The 26,320-nt window shown below is 40.6% G+C and overlaps 1 protein-coding gene across 1 annotated transcript in view; it reads right to left on the bottom strand.

Moving 5' to 3' along the window:
- The window catches only part of IRAG2 (inositol 1,4,5-triphosphate receptor associated 2), a 102,879-nt gene extending 76,827 nt beyond the window's left edge, over positions 1 to 26,052 (bottom strand). Inside the window, exons 1-7 of the mRNA XM_044775226.2 lie at positions 25,479 to 26,052; positions 23,755 to 23,868; positions 16,113 to 16,293; positions 13,143 to 13,222; positions 12,978 to 13,056; positions 4,101 to 4,259; positions 887 to 1,004 (exon numbers count right to left, since the gene is read on the bottom strand). Of these exons, the coding sequence (XP_044631161.2) occupies positions 887 to 1,004; positions 4,101 to 4,259; positions 12,978 to 13,056; positions 13,143 to 13,222; positions 16,113 to 16,293; positions 23,755 to 23,868; positions 25,479 to 26,052 (1,305 nt within the window). The remainder of the gene's footprint in view (positions 1 to 886; positions 1,005 to 4,100; positions 4,260 to 12,977; positions 13,057 to 13,142; positions 13,223 to 16,112; positions 16,294 to 23,754; positions 23,869 to 25,478) is intronic.
- Between the last annotated feature and the right edge of the window lie 268 nt (positions 26,053 to 26,320).

Raw genomic sequence — 26,320 nt, 5'->3', positions numbered from 1 at the left:
GTTACACAGCCTTCAGAGTCAGGACTTCAATGCAGGTAGGCTGACTCCCAAGGGTGGGCTCTTGATCATTGCTTTCCATTGCCTCCGCTAGAAGCTCCTCAGTGGTCCCAAATTAGTCTTTCCTGTAATGCTTTCACAGAGACTTGCAGAGTCATCCTGACACTCAATGAGTCTTGTCTCCACAAATTACTATTGAGTCAAGAGCTATGCGTTGGTTGTGGGACGTCACAAATGAGTGACACAAGCCTAGAGCCCAGGTCTGATGACTTACAGACTTAAAAATAAATTAGTCTGAATGACTTTCAGCTGATCTCCACCACCCCAGCCAAGCTAATATACTGCTGGAATATACCAGGATTTTGAAGATTATTACTAAAGCTCTGAATACTAGTTTGGACATTCTCAATAAAAATGATTACTTCTCTGGTGGTTGAGTCAAAGCCTAGTCTAAGTAATGCTTTGCTCTAAAAATTACAAGCCTGTCTTATTTAGTATAAGGATTGATTTACAGAGCTTCTTAGTCATCTGTAAGTACTGACAGAACTGATTTTTTTAAAATCTAAGAAAAAGGTGAAAGTTAGACCAAGAATTTTTTTTTAGAAAATTCAAGTGGTTTTCAGCATTAGGTATTTACGAATTCACCTGTCAGCTTCAGGAGCTACTCCAGAGATCTTTCAGATCTTCATAAACCATTGTGAATATGACTAATTTGTAAAGAATCTTAATCTTCTTTGAAAAGATTTTATCCCACCTGTATTTACTTTTCTAAGGTGTTACCAATTCATTTATCAGCCTACCAACTTCTGATTTTCACCTCCAAATAAACCCTCTTTGGAGTTCAGTTATGTAAACTATATGCCAATTTCAAAGTACTTGGATGACTCACTAATTGTTTGTTCCGCGCTACAAGCATGGTCTTCTGCTCTTCTGAAGCATTCATACTAATTTTCAGTTCCTCCAGTTCTTCTTTTAACAGATTTGTTCTCATAATAGCCTGGTGGGCACTGTGGGGGTGGGGGAGAAGGCAATGAGCAAAACCTCAAATATAACTGTCAAAGATGCTATGTAAAGCCAAGAACTATTTTTGGACCCAAGTTGAAAACCACTGAAAACTCAAACCAGATGCCAACAATAGCAAAAATATGCCCATGATCTTTCACAGTCCTTGGAGAAGGAAGGGATTTGGGGGGAGTGTGGTGGGGAAAAAGGATAGAAGGAAACAAACATATTCCTGAAGATAAAGATTTGGAGACTCCCATTGAAATCCATCATTGGCTGAATCACACAGTTCTCTCCTTCTGCTAATAAGATCTGACATTAGTTAATGCAATTCCACAAATATTTACTGATTAATACCATGTTTCAGGTGCTATACCCTGCAAGGGGGTGTATGATGGTGGACAAAACAGACATGGTCCTTGCCTTTATAGAGGTTACATACTAGTGAGGGAGATGACAACTAAACCAATAAATAATTGCAAACTGTCTCTAAATGATATATTTTATTTAAAAAGTTTGTTATATCATTGTTTACAACAACAAAGCATTGGAAACAACCTAAATGGCCAACAAAAGGAAACCGATTAAATGTATTACAGTAATCCATATCATGAAATTATCTGTTTGTGCTCCCACTAAATTATAAACTGCTTTCTGAGCAGGGTCTCAAAGAGGGTGCAATTTTTTTCCCTACTAACATTGATCATTCAACAAGTATTTATTGAGCTCCAACTCTGTGCCAGGCATTATGCTAGGCATTGAAGAAGACAAAAGTGAACCCAGTCATGAGAAGTCTACCTTCCTGGAGTTTATAGTCTACTAGGGTAAACAGATAATCATTATTACAATACAGTGTGTTAAGAACCAAGCTTGGAGTGAACCCGAGTTCTGGAGAAGGCAGATAGCTCAGATAATGAGAAAGAGGGAGAGAGAACAGCAGCTCACTGAAGGGCTGCAAGTAGTTAGATATTGTTGGAGCCAGAGTGAACACTGGGAAGGAGAGATAAGGCAACAGAGACCCCATCATGATGGGCTTTGCAAACCAGATGAAGGAATTTGGGTTTTATCCTGAATCGATAGGGATCAACTGAAGTGTTTGAAGCAGGGTCATCATGTGGTCAGACTGACATGTAGGAAGAGTATTCCTGCTGGTGTGGCATAAGTTTGGGAAAAGGCAGGGAACTGAATCAGGAGACCACTATAGCGACCCAGGTGAAAGTTGATGTTGACTTGAACTAAGTGGCAGACACAGGAATGGAAAGAAGTAACTCTACTTGAGAGATATAAGGTAGGTAAAATTAACAGGACCTGCTATTTGACTTAGAAGTGAAGGCCGAGGAAGAAAAAGGAGACAAAGATTTCTGGCTTGCCGGCAACCGGAAGGAAGGGAGAGCTATTCTATGGTAGACATTCTACTAAGCACTAGGGTAGCCGGGATGGAAAAGACACCGTTCCTCCCATTAAGGAGGGCACTGTTAATATAAAAGGCAAATTTTACTATGACGGGACAACTGCACAGTACCAAAAACAGCCTGTGAGCACTGACAGGAAACAGAGGCTCTTCCTGAAGGATTAGCGGAAGGAGGAAAGAGAAGGACTCGAAGGCTTAATTTTGTTGACACTGGCATTCTGGCTGCCCATCCGAACTTTCTAGCCTTTCTCTCTATTCTGTAAGTTACCCAATTCCCTTCTAGTACGTTTCTTCACTACTTAAGTTAACCAGAGTCAGCTCCAGTCACCACAGTCAGCTTCTAGAGCTTGCAACCAAAAGCCCTGACCGGTACTTTCATCCAAGGCAGAGTTTTTTTTTTAAGAAATTCTGAATAACTGTATTTCAAATAAATAATAAATAAGCCAATTGTGGAATGGAGAGAGCTTTAGTTAAGCATATCTTTTGAGTTTTATAGGTTGGTTTGGAGGCTGGACTGGCCAGTCAAAAATTATGAGGGTAGGAGTCCATAGTTAGATGCTTTACTGTCTTTTCAAGTTAACTTAGACCTTTTCTGTTCAGAATACTAGCACCTACAACATCTGTAAAGACAGACTTTGTGAGAACCTTGTTGCTTTTTTCCTGATGCTGGAGCATCTCCCTGAAACCCATTTTACTACTGTTGGACCCTTTACCTGATATGTCTCCTAGGTCCTTTATCCCTTTCTATCTTAAGCTAAGGTCACAAATTTTCCTATCATCCTTCTAGGCTACAGGTACACTGGGGGCACATTTTAAATCTGACTCATCAATGAGTCTCTTATAATACTCAGCATGGGACTTTGCATAGAGTAAGAGTTCAGCTGAACCACAGAATTCTTTGGCTAGATCCACACTTGGCCCATGGGCATACTGGTCTTATCTAGACTACCCTGAATGACATAGAGAACATCATCTCTAGAAAAGAACTGACCAACATCGCTGGTGGGGATGTGAATTGGTACAGCTGCTTTGGAAAACAGTTTAGCAGTTCCTCAGAATGCTCAGTATAGGTTGCTACTCAGCAGTTCCACTCCTAGGTGTATACCCGAGAGAGCTAAAATCATAAGTCCACGCAAAAACTTGTACACAAATGTTGATAGCAGCAGTACTCATAAGAGCCAAAAAGTGGATGTAATCAAAATGTCCAGCCTCTGAAGAATGGATAAACAAAATGGAGTACATCCATACAATGGAATATTATTCTGCCATGAAAAAGAATGAAGTAGTGATATATGTTACAATATGGATGAGCCTTGAAAACATTATGCTAAGTGAAAGAAACTAGACACAACGATCACCTATCGTATGACTCCATTTATATGAAATATCCAGAATAGTCAAATCCATAGTGATAGGAAGTAGATTAGTGGTTGCCAGTGGCTGAGGAAAGGTGGAAATGGGGAGTGACTGATAATCAGTATGCGATTTCTTTTTGGAGTGATGAAAATGTTCAGGAATTAGATCATGGTGGTAGTTGGATAACCTTATGAATATACTAAAAAACACTGAATTGTATAATTTAAAAGGGTGAATTTTATGCAATACGAATTATACGTTGATGAAAAACAATTTAAAGAAAAGGAAAGAAGAATTGAAAGCCCCCAGCATGCAGCACCCCACTGTGGTTCACCTTTTTATCTGAAGGCGCAGCTCAGTGCCATCCTCTGATAACTGGCTGTTAGCTTCTTCCAAGGTTTCTAATGCCAATTTAAACTTATTATTTTCCTCCTCCAACTTCCGCTTGTTGAAATGCAGGTCTGCTATATAGGTAATCAAATCAGACACCTCTCTGCAGGAGAAAGAATGAAGGAGAAAAATCTTCAACATCTCTAATTTCTTCCAATCAAAATAAAGCATATGGCTAAGCCCAAACAGGCTTAAATATTCTTGTGAGATTTACTACTTTATCCTCTTCCATCCTCATAAATGTAGTTCATTTTTACTATAAATACGTATTCAGCCCTTTATTACAATAGCATCAGAGACGTTTCCAAAATTGCCCGGTATTGGGGCTGGCCCAGTGGAGCAGGGGTTGAGTTCACATGTTCTGCTTCGTCAGCCCAGGGTTTGCCAGTTCGGATCTTGGGTACGGACCTGCACACTGCTCGTCAAGTCATGCTGTGGCAGGCGTCCCACATATAAGGTGGAGGAAGATGGGCACATATGTTAGCTCAGGGCCAGTCTTCCTCAGCAAAAAGAGAAGGATTAGCAGCAGATGTTAGCTCAGGGCTAATCTTCCTAAAAAAAAAAAAAAATTGCCAGGTATTCAGCATCTGCCAGTTCTGAAGTCACCTTCCACAGCTGTTGTTTATTCCTTTCCACTTCACTCCTAACGTTTACCTCTGTCTACACTGCAGAGTTCCTATTTCTGCCCAGGTTATGGGAGATCCTGAAACAAACTGACACACTACTCTTTTAGTCAAGGGATCTTGGCAGGTCCTAATAGGCCTTTAAACTGGGAAGCAATTCTGAGGGGCTTTTTTATTGTAGCTCAATGTAGTACTCATCTTTCTTAATATTTTCTATAGCTCACTAATGTTTGTGAGTCTTGCCCCTGACATTAGATGATAAGCCTTTTTTTTTCGAGGAAGATTAGCCCTGAGCTAACATCTGCCACCAATCCTCCTCTTTTTGCTGATGAAGACTGGCCCTGAGCTAATATCTGTGCCCATCTTCCTCTACTTTTTATATGTGGGACTCCTACCACAGCATGGCTTGCCAAGTGGTGCCATGTCTGCACCCAGGATCTGAACTGGCAAACCCCGGGCTGCTGAAGCAGAATGTGCACACTTAACTGCTTCGCCACCAGGCTGGCCCCAGAACATAAGCCTTTTGAGAGCCTGGACTGTGTGTTTCATGCCGTTTTATCCCAGTGCTCAGCACTGGTTGGGTACATGGTTCCTATTCCACCTCTTTGCAAGGGTAAATCCGAAGTGGGAAAGATAAACTAAGTTAGAGACAGCATCACCTCTCTTTAACATCTAAAACTCACACATTTAGCAGAAAACAGCTTTTCTCATTGATATCAAAAAGAATCTATCAAAGAAGTCTTTTAAAGATAACCCCCCAGGAGAGAAGAGCCAAGATGGTGCCGTGAGTAGTCCTCTTTGTCTCTCGCCCTTCGAGTCTACAATTATTTGGACACTTATCGCTTGACAAAGGATATCCAGACAGCATCTCAGGACGTCTGAGACACCCACGCGACTATACATCGGAAGGCGGATGGACTTTCCTCCGGGAGGATGTGGAAATAGGTGAAAACTCTCCGACCCCGACGGGCAGCCTAGTACCCGCAAGCGGCTTTCTTCCAACGGACGCCCCCAGAGGATCCACACACATCTAGGGCAGGAGCGAGAACACAACAGAGGAGCGACGGTGGAAACAGGTGACCAGAACCCTACCTAAACCCCCTGCAATTACTCCTAAACGCAGAGGGAAACTTTGGAGTTGCACACCTGAGCCCGCGGGGAGAGTCTCTCCCCGCCATTGGCGGGGAGACCCAGCCTGGTGCTCGGGGCGCCCGGAGGGTCCCAGAGAGAGACACGGAGGGCACGGAGATCTCCCAGTTGCCGTTGCCCGCCCCGTGGGACGAGGGATTGCCGGAGATCTCGGAGAGGACCGGGGCCGGGGGAATTTTCAAAGGCCGGTTCTGCGACCCGGAGGGGAAGCGCTGGAGCTCCGCCCGGGCAGCAGACAAAACTCTCTGTCTGCCGTTAGCAGAGGGGCCACGCTGAGCATTCACGGCTCCGGGAGAGGCCTGGAGAGAATCCCAGAGGGCGGGGCGACCCCCAGCTGCCGTTGCCCGCCCCATGGGGCTAGGGATTGCCAGAGATCTCGGAGAGGACCGGGGCGGGGGGAACTTTCAAAGGCCGGTCCTGCGACCCGGAGGGGAAGCGCCAGAGCTCCGCCAGGCAGCAGAGAAAACTCTCTGTCTGCCATTAGCAGAGGGGCCACGCCCAGCATTCACGGCTCCGGCAGAGGCCTGGAGAGAAGCCCTGAGGGCGGGGCGACCCCCAGCTGCCGTTGCCCGCCCCGTGGATCTAGGGATTGCCGGAGATCTCGGAGAGGACCGGGGCGGGGGGAACTTTCAAAGGCCGGTCCTGCGACCCGGAGGGGAAGCGCCAGAGCTCCGCCCGGGCAGCAGACAAAACTCTCTGTCTGCCGTTAGCAGAGGGGCCACGCTGAACATTCACGGCTCCGGGAGAGGCCCAGAGAGAATCCCAGAGGGCGGGGCGACCCCCAGCTGCCGTTGCCCGCCCCGTGGGGCTAGGGATTGCCAGAGATCTCGGAGAGGACCGGGGCGGGGGGAACTTTCAAAGGCCGGTCCTGCGACCCGGAGGGGAAGCGCCGGAGCTCCGCCCGGGCAGCAGACAAAACTCTCTGTCTGCCGTTAGCAGAGGGGCCACGCTGAGCATTCACAGCTCCGGGAGAGGCCCGGAGAGAATCCCAGAGGGCGGGGCGACCCCCAGCTGCTGTTGCCCACCCCGTGAGGCTAGGGATTGCCGGAGATCTCAGAGAGGACTGGGGCTGGAGAGAGTTCCAGAGACCCAGCTTAGTAGCCTAGGGGGAAACCCTACAGGCTCACAGCAGCCTTAGGGAAAGCCTCTGCACAGCACCAGTAGAAGGCACCCAGCCGCCAGCCACAAGGCTGGAAGACCCCAGGGCAAAAGCAGCATAGCTAGGTGTACTAACCACAGACTGTAGAAGATGCCAATAGCTCTCCTGCGACCTATAGAGGACAAGTGAGATTTGGTGGGTGCCGACAGCAACGGAGTGACAAATATAAGTGATCCCACCCCTGGCCGCTGGAAAAGCCCATAACACCGTTGCAGACCCCAAGGAGAGAGCACATCTAGGTGGGCTGCAACAGTAGGCACCTGCAGCCTGAAGCCCCCCTGTGATGGCCCCCATGGCAGAGGAGGGAATCCAAAGGGCCACTGTGGCTACGAAGAGGGGCCCAGGCCCAGTTAGCAACTACGGACAGGGTTCCTGGTTGGTGAAATATAAACAGCTGCTCCTCCCACCGCAGCAGCTGAAACAAGTGAAAGGAGCAACTAAACTCTATCTCCATGCGGAGGCACAAATCAACAACATCAATCAATATGAAAAAATACATTAAATCTCCAGAACAGAAAGAAAGCAACAAATACACAGAAAACAATCCCAAAGAAAATGAGATATATAACCTAAATGACGATGACTTCAAAACAGCCATCATTAAGATTCTCAATGAGTTAAGAGAGAATTCTGACCGACAACTCAACGAGTTCAGGAGCTATGTCACAAAAGAGTTTGATATGATAAAGAAGAACCAAACAGAAATATTGGAAATGAAGAACACAATAGAGGAGATTAAGAAAAATCTAGATGCTCTGAACAGTAGGGCCGATAATATGGAGGAAAGAATTAGCAATTTGGAAGATGGCAATATAGAATTGTTGCAGGCAGAGGAGGAGAGAGAAGCAAGACTTAAAAGAAATGAAGAAACTCTCCGAGAATTATCAGACACAATTAGGAGATGCAACGTAAGGATTATAGGTATACCAGAGGGAGAAGAGAAGGAGAAAGGGGCAGAAAACCTATTCAAAGAAATAATGGCTGAGAACTTCCCAAATCTGGTGAGGGAGATGGATCTTCAGGTGACAGAAGCCAATAGATCTCCAAACTTTATCAATGCAAGAAGACCAACTCCACGGCATATAGTAGTGAAGCTAGCAAAAGTCAACGACAAGGAGAAAATATTAAGGACAGCCAGGCAAAAGAAACTAACCTACAAAGGAACCCCCATCAGGCTATCAGCAGATTTCTCAGCAGAAACTTTACAGGCTAGAAGAGAGTGGAATGATATATTCAAAAATCTGAAGGACAAAAATCTACAGCCGAGAATTCTCTACCCAGCGAAAATATCCTTCAAATACGATGGAGAAATAAAAACTTTCCCAGATAAACAAAAATTAAGGGAGTTCATTGCCACAAAACCTCCTCTTCAGGAAATCCTCAGGAAAACCCTCATTCCTGAAAAATCCAAAAAAGGAAAGGGGCTACAAAACCAAGAGCAGAGGAGATAAGTAGAAGGACAACAACAGAGAGTAGCAGCTCTACATCAGAACAGATTAAACCATGGGACGAGAAACAAAGGAAACTGAAGAAAACCGGAAAACAAGACACAAAATGGGAGTGGTAGGCCCCCACGTCTCAATAATCACTCTAAATGTAAATGGATTGAACTCCCCAATCAAAAGACACAGAGTGGCAGGATGGATCAAAGAACAAGATCCAACAATATGCTGCCTCCAGGAAACACACCTCAGCCCCAAAGACAAACACAGACTCAGAGTGAAGGGATGGAGAACAATACTCCAAGCTAATAATGAACAAAAGAAAGCAGGTGTCGCTATACTAATATCAGACAAGGTAGATTTCAAAGCAAAACAGATAAAGAAAGATAAAGAGGGACAGTATATAATGATAAAAGGGACTCTCCACCAAGAAGACATAACACTTACATACGCACCCAACACAGGAGCACCAAAATTTGTAAAGCAACTCTTAATAGAACTAAAAGAAGACATCAACAACAATACAATAATAGTAGGGGACCTCAACACACCATTAACACCAATGGACAGAACATCCAGACAGAAAATCAACAAGGAAATAATAGAATTAAATGAAAAATTAGACCAGATGGACTTAATAGATATATATAGAACACTTCATCCAAAAACAGCAGGTTACACATTCTTCTCAAGTGCACATGGAACATTCTCAAGGATTGACCATATTTTGGGAACCAAAGCAAACATCAATAAATACAAGAGAGTTGAAATAATATCAAGCATCTTTTCTGATCATAACGCTATTAAACTAGAAATCAACTACAAGAAAAAAGCAGAGAAAGGTGCAAAAATGTGGAGACTAAACAACACGCTTCTCAACAAACAATGGATCATTGAAGAAATTAAAGAAGAAATCAAATATTATCTGGAGACAAATGAAAATGAGAACACGACATACCAAATCATTTGGGATGCAGCAAAAGCAGTCCTAAGAGGGAAATTCATCGCAATACAGGCTCACCTCACTAAACAAGAAAAAGCTCACGTAAGCAACCTCAAACGACACCTAACGGAACTAGAAAAAGAAGAACAAACAAAGCCCAGAGTCAGTAGAAGGAGGGAAATAATAAAAATAAGAGCAGAAATAAACGATATTGAAACAAAAAAGACAATAGAAAGGATCAATGAAACAAAGAGTTGGTTCTTCGAAAGAATTAACAAAATTGACAAACCCCTAGCCAGACTCACCAAGAAAAGAAGAGAGAAAGCGCAAATTAATAAAATCAGGAATGACAGAGGAGAAATCACAACAGATACCAATGAAATACAAGAGATCATAAGAGAATACTATGAAAAACTATATGCCAACAAATTGAACAACTTGGAAGAAATGGACAAATTCCTAGACTCCTACAATCTCCCCAAACTGAATCAGGAAGAAATGGAGAATCTGAATAGACCAATCACAAGTAAGGAAATAGAAACGGTAATCAAAAACCTCCCCAAAAACAAGAGTCCAGGACCAGACGGCTTCTCTGGAGAATTCTACCAAACATTCAAAGAAGAATTAATACCTATTCTCCTCAAACTGTTCCAGAAAATTGAGAAAGATGGAGAACTCCCTAACACATTCTATGAAGCCAACATCACTCTGATCCCCAAACCTGACAAGGACAACACAAAGAAGGAGAACTACAGGCCGATATCACTGATGAACATAGATGCAAAAATCCTCAACAAAATTTTGGCAAACCGATTACAGCAATACATCAAAAAGATTATACACCATGATCAAGTGGGATTTATACCAGGGACACAGGGATGGTTCAACATCCGCAAGTCAATCAACGTGATACACTGCATCAACAAAATGAAAAACAAAAACCACATGATCATCTCAATAGACGCAGAGAAAGCATTCGACAAGATCCAACACCCATTTATGATAAAAACCCTCAGTAAAATGGGTATAGAAGGAAAGTACCTCAACATAATAAAGGCCATATATGATAGACCCACAGCCAACATCATACTCAATGGACAAAAGCTGAAAGCCATCCCTCTGAGGACAGGAACAAGACAAGGGTGCCCACTTTCACCACTCCTATTCAACATAGTACTGGAGGTGCTGGCCAGAGCAATTCGGCAGGAAAAAAAAATAAAAGGAATCCAAATAGGTAACGAAGAAGTAAAACTCGCGTTGTTTGCAGATGACATGATCTTATACATAGAAAACCCCAAAGAATCCACAGAAAAACTATTAGAAATAATCAACAACTACAGCAAAGTAGCAGGGTATAAAATTAACGTGCATAAATCAGTAGCATTTCTATACACTAACAATAAACTAACAGAAAAAGAACTCAAGAACTCTATCCCATTCACAATCGCAACGAAAAGAATAAAATACCTTGGGATAAACTTAACCAAGGAAGTGAAGGATCTATACAATGAAAACTACAAGACTTTCTTGAAAGAAATAGGCGATGACATAAAGAGATGGAAAAACATTCCTTGCACATGGATTGGAAGAATAAACATAGTTAAAATGTCCATACTACCTAAAGCAATATACAGATTCAATGCTATCCCAATCAGAATCCCAAGAACATTCTTCACAGAAATTGAACAAACAATCCTAAAATTCATATGGGGGAACAAAAGACCACGAATTGCTAAAGCAATCCTGAGCAAGAAAAACAAAGCCGGCGGAATCACAATCCCCGATTTCAAAACATACTACAAAGCTACAGTGATCAAAACAGCATGGTACTGGTACAAAAACAGGTCCACAGATCAATGGAACAGAATTGAAAGCCCAGAGATAAAACCACACATCTATGGACAGCTAATCTTCGACAAAGGAGCAGAGGGCCTACAATGGAGAAAAGAAAGTCTCTTCAACAAATGGTGCTGGGAAAACTGGACAGCCACATGCAAAAGATTGAAAATTGACCATTCTTTTTCACCACACACCAAAATAAACTCAAAATGGATCAAAGACCTAAAGATTAGGCCTGAGACAATAAGTCTTTTGGAAGAGAATATAGGCAGTACACTCTTTGACATCAGTTTCAAAAGAATCTTTTCGGACACTGTAACTCCTCAGTTGAGGGAAACAATAGAAAGAATAAACAAATGGGACTTCATCAGACTAAAGAGCTTCTTCAAGGCAAGGGAAAACAGAATTGAAACAAAAAAACAGCTCACTAATTGGGAAAAAATATTTACAAGCCACTTATCCGACAAAGGGTTAATCTCCATAATATACAAAGAACTCACACTGCTTAACAACAAAAAAACAAACAACCCGATCAAAAAATGGGCAGAGGACATGAACAGACATTTCTCAAAAGAAGATATGAATATGGCCAATAGACACATGAAAAGATGTTCATCATCGCTAATCATCAGGGAAATGCAAATCAAAACTACACTAAGATATCACCTTACCCCCGTTAGATTGGCAAAAACATCCAAAACCAAGAACGACAAATGTTGGAGAGGTTGTGGAGAAAGAGGAACCCTCATACACTGTTGGTGGGAATGCAAACTGGTACAGCCACTATGGAAAACAGTATGGAGATTTCTCAAAAAGTTAAAAATAGAAATACCCTATGACCCAGCCATCCCATTACTGGGTATCTATCCTAAGAACCTGATATCAGATATCTCAAGAGTCCGTTGCACCCCTATGTTCATCGCAGCATTATTTACAATAGCCAAGACATGGAACCAGCCTACATGCCCAGAAACTGATGATTGGATAAAGAAGATGTGGTATATATACACAATGGAATACTACTCAGCCATAAAAAAAGACGAAATTGGCCCATTCACAACAATGTGGATGGACCTCGAGGGCATTATGTTAAGCGAAATAAGTCAGTCAGAGAAAGACGAACTCTATATGACTCCACTCATAGGTGGAAATTAGTATATTGAGAAGGAGATCTGATCGGTGGTTACCAGGGAAAAGGGGGGGTGGGGGGAGGGTACGGAGGGGGAAGTGGTGTACCCACAACATGACTAACAAAAATGTACAACTGAAATTTCACAAGCTTGTAATCCATCATAACATTAATAAAAAAAAAATAAATAAAATAAAGATAACCCCCCAAAGAGCTTAAGGTCAATGTCATAACTCTGCTTTAAATGGAACTTGTTTTCCATGAAAACACATGGAGTCACTGAAGGAGAAAGGTTTCATGAGTGAGAAAACATTAATTTATATAATACTCGTCATATAATTTGTGTTCCTAGTGAAACTAGTTCTAATGTAATTGGGATAGAATAGTTAAGAGTTCAAAATAAATTGTTAGCTTTACCACACACACAAAAGAGCTAAGTGACTTTATCATAAGCAAAATATGTAGATCTATGAAATAATAAAAATAAATAACAAAACTTGAGGCACTTGAGAGAGCGCTACAAGTAAGAACGCTTACAAGACTCCTTTAGACATGTCTTCACCCAAAGCCTCGAAGCTCCCGGATGCAGACGCTATTACATCTGCCGCCATCTTAGCTGAAACATACAGGAGACTCATGAAAACTCCATTTCTCCAAACCACAGGAAAGTGGCAGAACAACCGTGAAGAAACACATACATACTTGTTCCACCTGATTTTATGCTGTCCTGTTCAAAAACAGAGTCCTCGATGCTGTCATTTGATCCACTATTCCCTCCTTCCCTGCAGACAAAAGACAAACCCAATGAGCTGGGGCTCTTTGCCAGACTAAATCTTGGCTACTTTTTCAGATGTGCTCTGTACTTCCCCATTCAGGTAGTTCTTTCTGAATTTTAAAACCATCTATTGATTCAGCAACTATTTGGAGTCCAAGTTAGGGTAGTAGAAAAGAAACATAAGGTGTTACCTCCACCTTCCCCAACCTTTTAATCTAACATGAAAAAGAAAATGTGCATGAAGAAATAGGTGGTGATGTACAGCAACTATAATTAGGGGTGGGAAGTCCACATAGTTTGCAGTGATAAGTGGACACAGGGACGTAGCAAGACCGTGCGCCTTGAAGGATTGGAAAGGAAGAGGCAAGAGCAATTAATCCTTTGGACACGATGGTGTTATTTTCCCTTTCTCATGGAAAACCAAGTTGAACCTAGACTAACTACTGTGAGCATTTTACTCAGGAAATTTGAGGAGCCCCCTACACAGACCTCTGTCCAGTCCCCAAACTCTGGTTCTAACCCCCCAAATAAACATATTAAAATTTCAACCATTTCTTTTCCAAGAGTCTCTATACTATAGTTAAATTTTGTTACTTAATCTTTCTAAATGACAAATCCTTAGATTATCTCTCTGGAGCAGCCATAATTCTCTAAATTTGTCTTACATCTCATTGTGGTTCAATGTGAGATGTCTGTCAGAAGGTAGTGAGCAGAATAACTCATACATCATTCTTTCTATTCCTAGATACACACCCATCAGTATTTCTGAGTTTCTGTTCTTATATTTTGTATTAACTTTCCCCACATTTTTTCTTTTCCTTTCCATTTGTTATAAAAATTGTTTTTCCTTTTGCCTTCACTGCATTTTATATACGGATTATTGATATTTTTATTATATAGTCAAACAAATACTTTAGAAAAATGAGAACATTCATAAGAAAAGAGAACAAAAAGTTAAAACCATCATGCAGAGATAATCATTGGAATATATTCTTCCCAACTTTTTCCTATGAAAGTTTTCAGTTCTTGACAAATATGGGATTATACTAAATATATGGATCTATGGTCTATTATTGGAAACAAATACATATAAATATTTCTCTTGTCAAATATTTATCAAATTATAATTTTGAGTCACTATTTAGGATTCTCGTGTATGGAAGTATTGTAATTTATTTGTCCAACCCTCTATTTTTAAATATTTAGGTTACTTATATTTATCACTATCATAAACAACTTTCTACATATATATTAGAGTTATGATTGGTTATTTTTCTTGAAGTTACATTACTAGCTGAAATAGATTGCCTGTTTTTAAGGATTTGATACACACTCCTAAATTGCTCTTGGAAAAACTGTGCCAACTTGTACTACTATCAACAACGTATGAGAGCACCTATTTCTCCACCTGTCCTGACAACATGGGACAGAGTCATTCTTTTAAATCTTTGTTAAACTGATGGGCAAAATGGCATATTCTCTTTATTTGCATTTCTTTTTAAAAAGTAATTAATTAATTAATTTATTTATTTTTGAGGAAGATTAGCCCTGAGCTAACATCTGCCGCCAATCCTCCTCTTTTTGCTGAAGAAGGCTCGCCCTGAGCTAACATCCATGCCCCTCTTCCTCTACTTTATATGTGGGACGCCTGCCACAACATGGCTTGACAAGCAGTGCATAGATCCGCACACGGGATCCGAACCAGTGAACCCTGGACCTCTGAAGAGGAACGTGCAAACTTAACCACTGCGCCACCTGGCTGGCCCCCTGCATTTCTTTGATTATTAGTAAGATTAGATTTCTTTATATGTTTGCCTTACCTTCACAGTTAACTTGTGTTATCTTGCTTCGTGATTAATCATGAAACATTTCAGTCATGTTTTTTAAGTCATCAGTACATCCTAACCCTATATGAAATCCAGCAAGTTTTGCCACTCTTTGGGCTTGAAGTTTTCTTTAAGCAGATCACTAGTAAATATCAGCTGACAGCTGGAGATGAACAGCTGAGTAAAAGCCACAGGACTTAGACTTCCTTTGGAAACTTCTCCAGCATCCTGAGATCATGGATGCCCTGCTCTTTCTTCACTTTTTTTTCTATCCCACTATCTTTCCCTTTTCCCTTTAGCCTTCCTATAGTCTAGGCTTCCCAATTACACTCACCTCCCACTGACCTTAAAAGGGAGTTTACTCTGACATTAAACGCATTTGGAGATTTGGTAGTCAGTATCAATAATTTGCTTGACTTGGGGCCGGCCCAGTGGCACAGCGGTTAAGTGTGCATGTTCTGCTTCGGCGGCCTGGGGTTCACCGGCTCGGATCCCAGGTGCGGACATGGCACCGCTTGGCAAGCCAAGCTGTGGTAGGTGTCCCACGTATAAAGTAGAGGAAGATGGGCAAGGATGTTAGCTCAGGGCCAGGCTTCCTCAGCAAAAAAAGAGGAGGATTGGCAGTAGTTAGCTCAGAGCTAATCTTCCTCAAAAAAAAAAAATAATAATAATTTGCTTGACTCCTATGCCAGCCAAATTCTTTGTAAGAACATGACAATATGTGCTGGCCCCTAATCACAATGTGTTATCAGAATTAACATAATTAACATAATAGGTTCTCAAAGGGTGCCCATCACTTTGGCCTCACCATTAGTATCAGTATCACCTGGAAACTCGTTAGAAATGCAAATTATCAGGCTCCACTCCAGAAGTACTGAATCAAGGTGGTGAGACCGGGCCAACAATCAGGTATAATATGGGTCAGCTGATTCCAATGCATACTAAAGTGTGAGAAAGTGCTGGATTATAGTATTTCCATCATCACAGAAAACAGTTATTAGCCTTAACTGTAATCAATTGTTACAACAGAGCCTGAGAAGGCATCTTGAAGGCACTAAGGTTACCCTTTACCCTTTGTTTCTATGGTAGGCCATCCATTCTCTCATGATGACATGGAAAGTTTCCATATCCACGTGCAGGTCTCTCTTTTCAGGATCAAGCATGTTCCACAGTTCCTCAAGGACACTCTCTTCAGAATCGTGACTAGTTGTTTGTCTCAGGTAATCTATTATTTTGGCAACTCCTACTGAGCCTTAGGAAGAAGAAAGGCAAGTTAGTTTTGAAAGATGGGGAAAGATTATTTTTTAAAAGTGAGGTGCTTAATTCTTTCAGGTCCCTTGGGTCCCAGAAACATGCCATATAACCCAGCAGTCCTGTTGAGTTGGCACGGCAGAGTGGAAGGAGCACTGGCTTTGGTTTGGAGTCTAACGGACCTGATGTCAAATCTTGGCCCTGAAATCTATCAGCTCATGGCTTTGGGAAGATTTCTTCCTCTCGTTGAGCCTCAGTTTCCTTATCTGTGAGATGGGGATGATGATACCTATCATACAGAGTTGTTGTGAGGTTTAAATATGGATGACATTTCTAATCAATAATCACCGGTGGGAGGTGATCAAAATGCCACTTTATTTTTGGCTCTCATTCTTTCCTTAAAAAGCATTCAGTGAAGGAAGTTTTTGCTCTGACCTAGATGAAATTTCAGTCTCAAGTAAGTAGTTTGACACTTTTGGTGGTGGGTGGGGTCGGAGAGGCCATTCTTAGGTACAGTCAGCCCTACCATCACATTCAGAAATTAAAATCATATACACTATGTTAGTGATTGACACACCAATCTTCTTTAAGCATAAGACATCTCTTTTACTTTTAACTGAAGCCTGCCTTGGGCTAGCTGCCTCAGGTGGAGAAGAAAAAGTAAGTAGATGATTGACAGGGTGGATGCAGGAGTAAGGATTCTTTGTCAAGAAGCTAAGTATAGACCATGATACAAGAAAAGAATAAGTCTAGTAATTAGAACAAGGGGATAGTTGTAAAGAAGACTGAATAACTTTAAAGAAATTATTAATTCAATATAAAATGTCATTTGGCTGTGATAGGAAGTATTGGAAAGGGAAATAAAATTATTAATATAATTATTTAGAGAGAGAATTTGTATTCCTTATTTGTAGTAGAATTGGAAAGAGGGCTGGAAAGCTAACAAGAATACCTTTATTGCCACTAATCATCAGGGAAACACAAATCAAAACTACACTAAGATACCACCTTATGTCTGTTAAAATGGCTATAATCACTAAGACTAAAAATAACAAATGTTGGAGAGGATGTGGAGAGAAGGGAACCCTCACACACTGCTGGTGGGAATGCAAACTGGTGCAACCACTATGGAAAACGGTACGGAGATTCCTCAAAAGTTAAAGATAGAACTACCATATGACCCAGCTATCCCACTACTGGGTATCTACCCAAACAATCTGAAATCAACAATCCAAAGTAGCATATGCACCCCTATGTTCATTGCAGCACTATTCACAATGGCCAAGACATGGAAGCAACCCAAATGCCCATCAACCAATGATTGGATAAAAAAGATGTGGTATATATATATACACAATGGAATACTACTCAGCCAGGAAAAAAGACAAATTCATCCCATTTGCAAGAACATGGAAGGACCTAGAGGGAATTATGCTAAGCAAGATAAGCCAGTGTGAGAAAGACAAACACCAGATGATTTCACTCATGTGGAATATAAACAAGTACTGGGACAAAGAAAAGAGTTCAGTGGTTACCAGGGGAAGGGGTATCGGGGTGGGGGGGGGCACAGCGGGTGAAGGGGAGCACTTATGTGGTGACAGTCAAGAAATACTGTATAACATAAATCTCACGTTGATGTAAACTATTATGAACCCAATAAAAAAAAATTTTCCTTGCAAAAAAAAAAAGAATACCTTTATCTCCTTTTCCTCCACAAAAACTCTAACCCCGCTGTCATCTACCTCAAAATTGGCAAGGTCTCCTGTGAAGGTTTTTTTTATGTGTCAACTTGACTGGACCACAGCGTGCCCAGATATTTGGTCTAGCGTTGTTCTGGGTGCTTCCACAAGGGTGTTTTCAAATGAGATTGACATTTAAATTGATCGACTAAGTACCACAGACTGCCCTCTCTAATGTGGGTGAGCCTGACCAGAACAAAAAGGCAGACCCTTCCCAAAGGAGAGAGAACTATTCCTGCCTGCCGCCTTCCAATTGGGACGTCAGCTTTTTTCCTGCCTTCAGACTGGAACGGAAACAGCGGCTCTTCCTCAGTCTTGAGTCTATGGGCCTTTGGACAGGAACTACACCATCAGCTCACCTAGTTCTCGGGCCTGTGGACTCAGACTGGAATTAAACCATTGGCTCTCTGGGTCTCCATCTTGTGGAGTCACCCTGCAGATCTTGGGACTTGCATGCCTCTGAAATCATGTAAGCCTATTTCTGATAATAAATCTCTTTATACATAACACACACACACATACATACACACTATTTGTTCTGTTTCTCTGGGGAACCGTGATTAATACATCTCCCATCTCCCTTCAGTAGAGCTTCCTTATTTTCTTCATGGAAATATTTCCTTAAATCCTATCCAAGCAGAGAAGGTTTCTGGGAAAAAATAAGCCCCACTCATTCTAACAATATAATTAAGGGTGCATGCAAATGTTTTGCTACAAGAATGTTCATTATGGTGCTGTTCATAATAGAGAAAAAAATAATATCCAATTGGGACAGATTGGTTATATATGTTACATCCCAAAAAAGCATAGTATATAAAGAAAATTTGTTGACAGAAACAAGTACTCAAAATTATTGAGAAAAGGCAGATTATAAAGCAAGTCTGGAGACATTCCTACGCATACTTAGAGAACATGTTGTATATATCTTAAAAAGAATGACCAAAAAAATCTTAAACCATTTTTAGCAATCGTATTATGGCAGTGAGGGGGACGGACTCTAGGGTGCCCCTTGAGATCCCTGCCTCCTGATGTTTATACCCTTGTGGAGTCTTCTCCCCTGGGATGTGTGCCTGACCCATGACTTGCTCCTAACCGGTAGAATATGGCAAAGGTGATGGGATGCATGTGTATATGACTGTGTGATTAAGTTACATAAGATCTCTGTGCCTGTCTTGCTGGAGTGACTCACCCCCTTGCTGGCTTTGAACAAGCAAACTGCCCATGTAATGGGCTGCCTATGTTGAGAGGCCTAACTGGCAAAAAACTGACGGAGGCCTCCAGCTGACAGCAGCAAGAATCTGAAGCCCTCAGTCCTATAACTGCAAGGAACTAAATTCTGCCACCAAAAGCAGGTCATTCTCCAGGTGATCCACAGATGAGGTGGCTGCCCCGGCCAACAACTTGCAGCCTTGTGAGTTCCTTAGAAGAGGACCCAGCCAAACCGTGCCTGATCCATAGAAGTTGTGAGGTGATAAACTCGTGTTGTTTTAAGCTGCCACGTTTGTGGTGATTCAGCAACAGGGAAATAATACAAGTAGTTTGGGAATTGCTATTCTGAAACTGTTGTGTGTGTATCGTAAAATAACGCAAATGAACATTTATATTGGTGTCATTGAGAACCAGGATTTTCTCTAGGTGAGAAAGGAGATACAGATGTAGAAGAGATAAATAAAACCCCTATTGTACTGAACTTGCATGGAAGAAAGGCAATGAAATCATAATGTATTTTATCTTCAAAAAATCTAAGTACTTCCTAGGTATGACCACCTAAAAGGCTAGAAATAGCCACCATCCCTTGTCCCCAGATTGTGGTCTCTATATATTATTTCCCACTAAAGGAAGTTATGGATCTTTGAAGAAATAGCTGATTCAAAGGTTGGGGCAGGAAATGTACAAGATAAACCTAGAGATGTTTATAACAACAGAGAAAACAAGGAAGCTATTAAAAACAATGAGGATATGTCAAAAGTATTAGTACCTGGCACATCTGGTTGTACCAGGAATTAATGAAGTGCTCAAAGAAAGATGGGGATACACCCAACAGACACAGGAGTCAGCTTGAAGAATATCCTGCTGGCCAACTACGGGACAATTTGAGCATCAAAATAAATAATGATAGTAGCAGATTATAAACCATCGAATATAGAAGAGTCCAGAGATTCATAGTGAAATTAATAGTTAATAGGGAGAAGGTAAAACTCCTATGGTAGACTGGCAAATAACACATATAGAAAGAATGATGGAGAGAGAAAAATTCCTGTTTGGCAACCATCATAGTAATAATTGATTTAGGCAGGAAATATCAATGGATGCTGTGTTTCTGATCAACAGTTCCAATTTGTGGGGTTTTTCCTCGCACATCCAAGCAATTCTCAGATACCAGCTGGGTGTCCTACAACTCAACTTAATTCTAACACTATCTACCTGGTGATAGTGTCAGATCCCACAGGTTAATGGCTCAGTCCTGCAGGACTGACATCCACCCACTTCCCTCCACCTTCAGATGCCAATCCCAAGTCCAGGTTGTCACCTGTGCTTCTGACCCACCAGCTATAGATTGAAGGTTCCCATGACTTGCTCCCTGTGTTTGAGTAATTTGCTAGAGCAGCTCACAGAACTCAGAGAAACATTTTACTTACTAGATCACCAGTTTACTATAAAAGAATATAACTCAGGAACAGCTAGATGGAAGAGGTGCATAGGGCAAGGTAGGGGGAAAGGGCATGGTGTCTCCAGGCTTTCCCTGGCGTGTCACTCTCTCCAAATCTCCACATGTTCACCAACCTGGAAGCTCTCCAAACCTTGTCCTTTTGGGTTTTGATGGAGTCTCATTACCTAGTCATGATTGGTTAAATCATTGGCCATTGGTAACCGAACTCAATCTCCAACCAAGAGGTTGGAGGGGCGGGGGTGATTGACTGACTGACAACATGGGACTGAAAGTTCCAAACGTCTAATCACGTGGTTAGATGGCTGGATCCTCTAGCAACCAGCCCCCATTCTTAGATACTTTCCAAAAGTCACTCGTTACCATCTCAGAAGACACCTTTATTGTTCTCATCACTTAGGAAATTGCAATGGTTTTAGGAGCTCTGTGCCAGAAATGGGACAAAGACCAAAAATAACTTTCTTATTATAAATCGCAACATCACAGATTCTAAACCGAGTGAGTGAAAGTTTGACGAGGAATAGGATATTTATGTCAACTCCAAGTTTCTTCCCATAAATTACTTATTAATTACAAAGGAAAAAGAGAAACTTTACAATGAGGAAACTTGGCAGACACCACACTAATCAAGTGATCAAAGTTAAAAATCCTGATAATCGTACTGAGAAGAATACAACATCACTTCTGCAGCATGCCTGGGAAAACGTCTAACTTGAATAATCAAGAGGAAATATCAGACATTCTACAAAGTTACTAGCCTATACTCTTCAAAAATTTTGAAGTCATAAAAGACAAGGAATCTGAGGAACCATTCCAGATTTAAAGAGACGGAAGAAATGTAACCACTAAATACAAGTGTGATTCTGAACAGGATCCTAGACCAGGAAACAAAAAAGCTAGAAAGTATATTATTGGGATAATCGACAAAATTTGAATATAGAATTTTGAATTAGATCATAGTATTGTATCAATGTTAAATATCCTGATTTTGATCATTTTTCTGTGGTCGTGCAAGCAAATGTCCCTGTTTATAGGAAATCCACACTGATGTGCTTAGAGGTAAAGAGGCACAACATCTCCAACTTACCCTCAAGTCATCAGAAACAATCAAGCTTTTATCTTAGTCTATACAGAAACCAAAATATAATGATGTACACCTGAAATTTACACGATGTTATAAACCAATGTGACCTCAATCAAATTTTTTAAAAAGGAAAAGCTTTTATCCTGTCTCTCTTCACGATTCAAGACTCAGTACAGCCAAATAGTAGATGAAGCAGGATAGAGTTTCTCGTTATAGACTATTCCAGCCAGCCGATAATTTAGGAAGGAGTGACAGAATATCACCATTTGCAACACCTAATGGAAAAATAGATGTAGGCTTTCATCATCAAGAGTTTTGCCTTCAGATCAAAATATATATCACCATCTATGTAGAAGTCTTGCCAAGAAAATAAATCAAATTTTTATCTGATCAAACCTCTAAATATAGGAGACAGAGAAACAAGTCAAATGTTTCTACAAGCCCACAATCACCAAAATTCAGATTGGAGGAAGCTCTCTGAGATAAAAGAACCAGTTTCATTAACACATAAGTTAAAATACAAAAAAGACAAGTAGAAAGAGAACATAGAGATAAGCCAGACAACTGATTACAATGAACAAACCTTTCTTGGATGTTGATTTGAACAATTAAACTGTTCAAGAAAAAATAAATCTCTCATACAAATGAGAAATTTTGAATACTGACAGGATATTTGACATTAAGAAATTATGTTACATTTTTAGTCATGATAATAACATTGCAGCTGTGTTTGAAATCAGTCTTTATCTTTTAGAAATACGTACTGAAATATTTACAGATGAAATAATGTGATGTCTTGGATTTGTCTCAAAATAATCCAGAGTGGAGGAGAGGAAAATGGGTGGGGTTAAAAATGAGACATAATTGGTTATGACACATATATAAGGGTTTGCCATACTATTCTCTCTATTTCTGTATGTTTGACATGTACTATAATAAAAAAAAAAAAATTGAACCCAAAAAAAGAAAACTAGCCAGCCGTGGTGGCCTAGTGGTTAAAATTCGGTGCTCTCACCCAACTCAAGACCTGGGTTCATTTCCTGATCAGGGACTCACATGACCCATCTGTCAGTTGTCATACTGTGGCAGCCACATGTTGCTGTGATGCTGAAAGCTGTGCCACCAGTATTTCAAATACCAGCAGGGTCACCCATGGTGGACAGGTTTCAGCAGAGCTTCCAGACTAACACAGATTAGGAAGAAGGACCCGGCCACCCACTTCCAAAAAAATTGGCCATGGAAACCCTATGAAGAGCAGTGGAGCATTGTCTTATTCAGCACTCGAAGGTGAGAGGATGGTGTAAGAAGACTGGGTAGCATTCAGCTGTGCTGTACACAGGGTCACTAGGAGTCAGAATCGACTCGCAGCACTGACAACAAAAAACAAAACCATATTGGCACAGGAAATTGTGGAAAGTTATACAACAAATCGCTAACAATGGGTGCTCAGGGAAATAGGCCTACTGATGATTTTTCCTTTCTTTTTGCTTATCTATGTATTATTAATTTTATTACAATGAGCATGAGTCATTTAATGTACTAAAAATTACTTGCAGAACTTTTAAAAAGAACACATCTCTAAAAAAAGCAGAAGTGAAAATCTAAAATTAACTAAAAATTTTGAGCTAAGTTTGTATAGTGGTTTTACACGTTGGAAGTATATATTTCTCGCAAGGCAACACCCATGACACATAAGTAGTTCCAATCAACGAATGGAGCTGGTAAATCAGTTGATAAGCTCAATAAAATCATTCAAGACACTGGGGAAATATGCAAAATAGGTACAAAGAAATTATAAGAAATAATCAACACCTAAACAGCCACCCTTACTCCCAAATTAGGTTGCATCCACCACGTTTGTAGACAAAGTTGCACAGAGCCCCAAACATAAACCATTTCCCTTTCACAATATAAAGTACAGATGACTTGATGAATACTACAAAACATTTGAGCAGATAATTTTCAACTCACCTCTGCAATTTGTGTCACATACATGAAAAATACTTGTGAACAACTCTTCTTCACAGGTCCCGTTAATGGTATAGCTTACATCTTCCTTGCCATCATCAGTTCTTAGTTTCCAACCTATTGGAAGACAAAGTTTACAAATCCAGATGCTTTTCTGTGCTACAATGATAAATTGCTAATTTTTTCTTGGTTTTAATTTTAACAAATAAAACATTCTTAAATAAACAGTAGCCGCAGTACTGGTTATTTAACTTGAATAGACCAAGCAAAAAAGTGGTCTTGAAAGGTCTCCTATTGAGAAGGGAACCCTCACACACTGCTGGTTGGAGTGCAAACTGGTGCAGCCACTATGGAAAATAGTATGGAGATTCCTCAAAAAATTAAGAATTCATCTACCATATCATCCAACTATGCCACTGCTGGGTATTTTTCCAAAGAACGTGAAAACACGAATGCATAAAGATACATGCACCTCTATGTCCATTGCAACATTATTCACAATAGCCAAGACTTCGAAGCAACCTAGGTGCCCATGAAGGGGTGAATGGATAAAGATATGGTATATATACACAATGGAATACTACTCAGCCATAAGAAATGATGAAATCTGGCCATTTGTGACAACATGGATGGACCTTGAAGGTATTATGCTAAGTGAAATAAGTCAGAAGGAGAAAGTCAAATACCGTATGATCTCACTTATAAGTAGAAGATAAAAACAACAGCAAACAAACACATAGAAACAGAGAGTGGATTGGTGGTTACCAGAGGGGAAGAGGGGAGGGAGGAGGGTGAAAGGGGTGATTGGGCACATGGATGTGGTCATGGATGGTAACTAGTCTTTGGGTGGTGAACGTGATATAATCTACACAGAAACCAAAATACATAATCATGTACACCTCACATTTATATAATGTTATAAACCACTGTTACTGCAATAAAAAAAGAAAGGTCTCTTATTATTCATTTTTGTTTTTAATTTATAAGTTTTATAAAATTAGAAGAAAAGAGAGAAATGAAAGAGAGGGAAATGGGCGTTTTTGCCCTGTAATATTGAAAGCACTCGGTAAAAAAGCAACCAGTATAACACAAATAGAAATATTTTAAAGAAAAGTAGAGAGCAAGCAAAAACTAGCTATACAGAAAATGCGTCATTGTACATTGCTTTGTTTTTCAGTGCCTAGCATGTATGGGACTCTATAGGGAATCCGCTAAACAGAGTTCTCGAAATTTCAATTGAAATGGGTCTTCAAAATTTACATTTTCCCCTGGGCTACCTTAATGGCTTCCCAATGGAAACCAAACTTTCTTACATGTTTTACTCTCACACAAGAAAATACCAAAATGATAGTTTTCAGCAAGGCACCCGGGAACTATATGAATTTACCTCCTCTGTATCAATGTATTCCCATCATGACATTCTGATTTGGCCTGGAGAAAGTTTGTATTCAGGTCAATAAAGAAATACCAATGATTATGGTTGTAAGTACAATCCAGAATTTCCGTCAGGTTTTTAACTAAAAGCATAGAAAATACTTATATTTCACATATAAGATTTTCTTTTAAGAGAGACAAAAAAAAGAAACAAACATACTTAAAAAGCGGAAGATGGATGGTTCCATCCAAGTTTTAATAATGTGGGTTGGGTTTTTTTTAGTTCAGGTATTCTGAAAGTGATATGCTTATTGCTTTATTGGAAGAACAAACATTAAAAGATGAATATTTACCATCTTCATTCAGAGATAATTTTTTCACCACTGAATCCTGAGGAGTAAAAAATTCAGAGCTTCGATCAGAGGTAAAATCAAAGTCAAGTGTCAAGGTACTAAAATCGTTTTCATTGCAATAGTTATTCAAATCCTTGTTAGAGAAGAGCCCCCCTTTTCTGATTTGTGATATCAAAGACATATAATCCTGGGATCTCGGGGATCTTGGCCTTGACATGTTTTCAGAACTTGGGAGGATAACAGAGTATGTTGCATTCTCAGGAGAGCTGAAACGAGAGATGGACAGCGTCCTTGGAGACAATACTTGAGGAGGTGAAATAAAAGCATCATGTTTCTCAGAATTTGAGCGGCGAGCGTTGGGTCTGGGGACGTGAGCAGCAGCCATTCTCTTCAGCACCTCTTCAAAATCTTTCCTGGTGTTAGGCTGCAGACTATCAAAACTGCTCGATTGGTATTTGATAATCTGTCGAATGGGATTGGAAACCTCTTCTCTCTTTTGGATGGCTCTGATTTTTCTACGAATGCTCTCCACTGGGTTATGCCGCTTCTCGGTTATCTTCCTGGCAGAGGCCATGGTTGACCTTCTTCCCACTATACAGATGAAGGGGCTGAAGCAGAAACAAAATTAGACACACTTTTTAAAGTCAGCATTGTCCTAACAATAATTTAGCAATAGGCTATTTATTCCTAAACCAACTTTGGAGGGATCAAGATAAGATATCATTAAACAACTTTCCATGTGTTTAACATTGGCACTCGAATTTCTAAAAAATATTAACCAACATATATAAAGTACTTACCATGTGCCAGGCATGGTACTAAGTTCTTTATATATATCAACC

The sequence above is a fragment of the Equus asinus genome, chromosome 22 (genome assembly GCF_041296235.1).
Source record: "Equus asinus isolate D_3611 breed Donkey chromosome 22, EquAss-T2T_v2, whole genome shotgun sequence".
Classification (NCBI taxonomy): Eukaryota; Metazoa; Chordata; class Mammalia; order Perissodactyla; family Equidae; genus Equus; species Equus asinus.
Note: the sequence above shows the minus strand (reverse complement) of the source record. Positions and strands in the feature narration are given on the sequence as shown.